Genomic DNA, 6,000 nt, shown 5'->3' with positions numbered 1-6,000 from the left:
TGCTTTCTTTTCTTTTCTTGCATGCTCCTGAATAAAGGATTTTTTTCTCCATTTTGAACTTTCATATTTGCACAAAACCAGAAAACTGCACATGCACATCTACAACTTCCTGCTTGTGTGGTCTAGCACTCTTCTTGCCTGGGATTTTTTTTTTTTTTTAAATGATGCATGCACAGCTATCTGCACTATCATAGTCACTACTGAGTTAGCGTAACAGAATCAACAAATTAGAAGGCAGAGACAAATACAAAATGGTATGAACGAGAAAGACCCAAGTTCCTCCTCATCTATATGTGCAGGTGTGGACTACTTTGGTATAATTCAAAAGGGGGGGGGGGCAACAACTAAATAATGATCAAATGTGGACAATCCCGTAGTGTTACGTACAAACGAGGAATCCTGATTTATAAAAAGCAGTGTTTCTAAACAAGGCAACTTCAAACCCAAACATTATGAAGCTGGCTTGTTTAACTAACCATTGTTTTGTACATTATACTTAGCGGGATGCGGGTGGCGCTGTGGTCTAAACCACTGAGCCTCTTGGGCTTGCCGGTCAGAAGGTCGGCGCTTCGAATCCCTGTGACAGCGTGAGCTCCTGTTGTTCAGTCCCAGCTCCTGCCAGCCTAGCAGTTTGAAAGCACAACAGTGCGAGCAGATAAATAGGTACCCCTGTGGCAGGAAGGTAAACGGTGTTTCCGTACGCTCTGGCTTCCGTCACGGTGTCCCGTCGCACCAGAAGTTGTTTAGTCATGCTGGCCACATGACCCGGAAAGCTGTCCGTGGACAAACGCCAACTCCCTCGGCCTGAAAGTGAGATGAGCGCAGCAACCCCATAGTCGTCTTTGACTGGACTTAACTGTCCAGGGGTTCTTTACCTTTTTTTTATAACCTTAATACTTATGCAAAACTAAACTTAGGTAACTTACTTATCCAAGCCATGTGGCAGAAGGGACTACATGAGCCCAGTGTTTATAGGCTCATGCAGGCTCACCCACGTAACACTAAGCCATGGTTTAGTGGTCAGTTGATGGCTTCATTTGCACATAACAGAACTGTTAATAATGAATATTTCACTTCCACGGCAAAGCTTCTCAAATCCACTAAGATGCCACTGTATTGAAACACAGGCACAGGTATTCAATAACAATTTAATGATTAAAAACACAAAATGTTGACAATGTCGATATTTCAGACAAGCTAGTTTTTTTATTTTTAGCACACATGTTTAGACAGCATATTTTGAATGATGAAGCTGCTGTATGAAATATGTAAAGACTTTGCAAATCAGTACCTAGAAACCAAGGACACATATATACACACAAGCTTTGAGAACATAAAGCAGACAAACATAAACTGGTTCTGCCTCTCATTTCAAAAACAAGCAAAAAATAAAAAATAAAAATAATATGCGAGCCCATTAGGGAAAACACATTAGTTCCCCCAATAGCAGCTGTGCAAAAACATGGTAAAACTGATATTTGTATAAATATCAAATTATACTTAATATATAAACTTGGGGGATGGAAGCAATAGGATGGCTTGAGACAAATGAATTTCAATGACCAACAAGTAAGTAGGCTAAAACTCCACCAAATTACATAGTATATCCATTAAAGGTGCCTGCTTTATGACATTGCAAGTGTGGGGGGGCGGGGAAGTTTCCAACACACTTTATACAAGTTTCTTACTAAACTTTTAACAGGCCGAGGAAGTACAGGTGAAATACACAACACACACTAAGAAACAGACATTCATCACCAACCTATTTCCAAGGGTTTTTCGCAAGACAATAAAAGTCTGGCATGGCCCAATTTGCACACTTTCCAGCGCGCACACACACACACACACACACACACACACAACCCCCTTTGCTAGGCACATTTTTTTAAGTCAATGGTTTGGATCCAAAGGCTGACTCCGTATGAGTGAAGAGTATCTCTGCTTGCTCTGAGGGAGCTCCCCATTTCCCCTCAGCTGTAGCCCCCCTTGCCACAAGCCAAACCCCATCTTCATCATTCTCAAGGATCCTCTGAACTCCGGGTCAGCTTTCTGAGAAAAAGGGAAGTGATGGAAACCCTGTTCTGCCAGTGGGATTCCACCTGTGGCTGTTGGAATCCAACTCAAAGCTTGCTATGCAAACAGCAAGAAAAACACCAGCTAAGAATTGCAAGCTGAGTTTTGTCAAACAATGGAGAATGTGGACATGTCACAACTTCTGCAACAGTCAGAAAACTGCTTTGCAGTTAAATTGCAGGTAGGTCAATGGTTGGCTGGCCAGGATGCAACCTGGAGATTCACTTTTCCATCTTTTAAACTTTTAACGAACTGGGGGGATGAACCAGCTGTGGATTCTACACAGTTCCTGGTCAGAAGGATAGGGAAGAAAAATGCCGCAGGTGGTTCATCTCACACTTCTGTGGCAATTTTAAAAGGGACAGGCTACAACTTGGGAATGTCAATTTTTTAAGGGAGTAAGATGTCTCCCCCCCCCCATTGCATTCTCTAATGCTGAAAGAAGGGAAGAGAGTCAGCATTCAGGTACGGATGCTGCTTAAGTGCCAATTAACTTCCCTGTCACTTATGCAAATTAAAACCTAGTTGACAAAATCAAACTGAACCACCAAACTGCTGCAGACTTGTGATAATGGAATTAAAAAGACAGTAAGCACAATCAAACGTCTTTCTCCTGCACAAGTCGTGACTGAAATGAAGAGTCCAGCTTTTCCAGTGAATCTTTCATTTCAAAAAGATCACGTGTGGGAGAATTACTCCAACTTCAGTGCAACACAGAGCAGACTTCTAGTTGACTCGCAAAAGGAGCCCAACTCATTTAGGATGGCTTCTCAATAGTCCATTTTGTTCTTGGGACCCTCAAATACAGGGGCACACGCAGGCTGCATCATTGATCAAGAGTGCACATGAGCATGTGCAAGCTGTCTTATCGCAGCCGCCACCCAACAAGCATTTTGAAGGGGGAAAGCTATTATTTCTACACATGTGCACCGTTCACAACAGACACTATAGTATGTCTATTTGGTAACTGGGTCTCAGCCCCGTGAGAAGTCGCTCCCAGAGTCAAAACATTTCCATACATTTTCAAACCAGTATTAAGTTTTGGGCCCTGCTTTACTTCAAATTTAAGGCATGTGTGTTTTAAACTACTGGGGGAGGAAAAACACCTTAACACAGACAAAAAAACCTTTGTTGTACAAATCACAATCACATGCATTATCTACAGTTAAAAAATATGAGTTTGGATTACAGTCTTGAAATTGTGAATCATAATTCAGCACCTATCATATTGACTAGTAAGGCAACTGCAGTGACGAATATATCTATGTATTTATATATAGATATATGCACACATACTACAATAATACTCCCTTCCACAGTTTACACTCGTGTCTGTGACCACCCAGTATGATCAACACCATCAACTTGAGCCTATGGATAGTTTCTAGGATGTTTTGCACTTGTTAAGTCCTACATAAATCAACACTATTCTAGGCAGGAATAGCTACAGTAGCTGTCAAGAATTATATCAGTGCACAACACATATTGTGCTTACAATCAGATGATTTTTGTTGTTGTTGTTGTTGCCCGGAATATAAAAATGGCTTCTCAGTTTGGTCTTCAATCCTTCCTTTGTTTTCTTTGCTTCACATTGTTCTCAAGGGAAGAAAAGCTATTTGTATACCCGTTCACAGCAGCCATGGAACCATTCTGATACTCTTTCCTTCTGGACGCTGCCTTTTTGTTGTAAGTCTAAAAAATAATAATCACATAGGTCAGTAGTGAGCTTTCGTCCCACACAGCAACAAAGCAGCAAACTTGCCAATTTCATTTTGTTATTTAACAAGCATCTTGCCCCTTCATATGGACGTAAGACTAGGAAGCATACACCCTATTCAGATTCAATGACAAAACATAACATCCCTGTTTGATATCTTGGTATGGGAGCAAAGTATGGTTTGTACAAACCACAACTTCCCATATAAAATGGAACAGGAAACTACAGTTTGTTGGCAAACTAGTGGGAGGAAGAGTGGCCAAAGGAAAGGCAAGAATGAAACCAAGGCTCTTGCCTATGTGCCCCTAAACTATGGTTAATGTCAACTACAGTTTGTTGAAACAAGCCAGTTTCTTAACCTATAATTTGAAGTTGGCTTGGTTTCAACCTACCATAGTTAAGATTAACCAGTCTGCTGAGTTCAGACGACACAGAAAGCTGTGGTTAATCTAAAACTGAGGTGGAAGTTTCCCACCTCCCCATGCTTGGGCAGTGCATGAGCTCATTTCTGCAACACTAAACTATGGTTTCATTTCATATGGCCAATGTCAGGGATGAAGGCACTTGTAGTCCAGCAACATATGGAGAACATCAGTTTGGGGAAGGCTTGTTTAGCATTACAGCCAAACAAAACAAATATATATAGTATCTCTATCCACTACTTATAGCTACTATTTTCCTATTAGAACAGAATGCCATCAAATATGTCTTCAAGTTGTTTCTTTTCCAAAATAGCTCAGAAAAAAGTAGTTTCCTTCATTAAACAAGTTGCTTTAAGTTATACCTGACCTGATACCACAGCAGCTGGTCCCAATCCTGTTTAAGTCAGTTGTGCCTATGTTCCACTGAAATCATTGGGAAAAGTTAGTTGCAATTAACACCAATGGGATTTAAATGCAAATGGATTTCTCTAAACAGGGACCAGCTACTGCAAAGTAGCTGCAGCCACTAGGCCAAGCACATTTCCATGTCAGAAAAGTCCATTTCATTCATTTGAAATGCTTTTTGGACCAACACTGGGGGCTGGGGGGGGGGGTTAGTCAAGTCAATAGGAACTGACTGCCCCTTGTATCTGTTACATAAGATTCTAATGGCAGCAGAGAAGGCCAATCCTCTCACACAGCAGCAAGTGCATAAGAGAGAGTGCAAGTTCCCATCTCCATTTGTTGCCTACGGTTGGGAGGGAATGCTTCCTGTTGCTGCGTTACGGCACCAAAGTAATTATAAAATTGACTATTGATGGTCCTCCTGGAAAGTTAACCAAGTACGTCTTCTGCTAGGATCCAACAGTCCAGTGATTTTTAGAAGTGCATTCTGATACACAAACTTTCTAGTTGTTATTTTCTTTATCGACATTTGCAAAAAACAAAAAAAGAGGAATAAATCTTAATTTACCTGAATATAGAAATTTGTGAAAAGGATAATTAAGGAGATCATGTAGCCTATCTGGAAGTACAGCCATCCCAGGGGAAATGGACAAGGATAAACCACCCCACAGCTTGTCTGGAAGATTGTCAGGACAAATTGGGTCTGTTAAAAGTAAAAAAAGAAAAGAAAAACGAAAGGATGAACAAGAAAACAAACAAACAAAGGAGTACATTGAAGCCATTCGCTATGTAGCAGTATAGCTGGGTATGAATGTGGAGATTTTAAATTGCCTTTTGTACTTGGCTGTAAGAGATTGGTGGTTGTGCCCCTTGGAAGATCCCATTGCTCTCCAAGTGGGAGATGGGTAGGTACCACACACCCTGTACAAGTTTAGCCCCTTAGCTGTGCCATTCAATTAAGCTCAAGTATTCGCAAGTAGCATGGTGATATTATGAAAGGGGGAGGAAAGACTACAAGTTTACTTATCTATCTCAAAATCTATCACCTTCCCAAGGCAGCTCACATTGAAAACAAAGGAAGCTACTGCAATCTCTACTGTAGGGTCACTGCTTAAAAATATATCATGTGGCTGGTCTTAGGTTCACAAGGGTTGAGTTAGACAGTGAAAAGAGCTGAGTATTGCTCCCATTCCTCCATGGTTAGGAAAGCATAGTAAAGCTCGACTTACAAGTGACTTGGTGTACAAGTGAGAGGTTTGTAAGCAGTAGCTAGGGCATAAACGGTTCTCCACTTCTGTTATATGCAGCTTTGTCATCTTAAAAAGATTCTGACCTCCAGTCTGAAGGGGGCATTATATAACTAAATGTCCCCCATTAGAGTAA

The 6,000-nt window shown here is 41.1% G+C and overlaps 1 protein-coding gene across 2 annotated transcripts in view; it reads right to left on the bottom strand.

Annotated features, from left to right (window-relative positions):
* Positions 1-1,186: 1,186 nt before the first annotated feature.
* ELOVL5 (ELOVL fatty acid elongase 5) overlaps positions 1,187-6,000 on the bottom strand; it is a 63,834-nt gene continuing 59,020 nt past the window's right edge. For both annotated transcript variants that reach the window (XM_079970574.1, XM_079970573.1), the window contains exons 7-8: positions 5,186-5,320; positions 1,187-3,765 (exon numbers count right to left, since the gene is read on the bottom strand). In XM_079970574.1, the coding sequence (XP_079826700.1) occupies positions 3,634-3,765; positions 5,186-5,320 (267 nt within the window). In that variant the 3' untranslated portion in view covers positions 1,187-3,633. The remainder of the gene's footprint in view (positions 3,766-5,185; positions 5,321-6,000) is intronic.

The sequence above is a fragment of the Podarcis cretensis genome (genome assembly GCF_951804945.1).
Source record: "Podarcis cretensis genome assembly, chromosome: 3".
NCBI classification, from domain to species: domain Eukaryota; kingdom Metazoa; phylum Chordata; class Lepidosauria; order Squamata; family Lacertidae; genus Podarcis; species Podarcis cretensis.
Note: the sequence above shows the minus strand (reverse complement) of the source record. Positions and strands in the feature narration are given on the sequence as shown.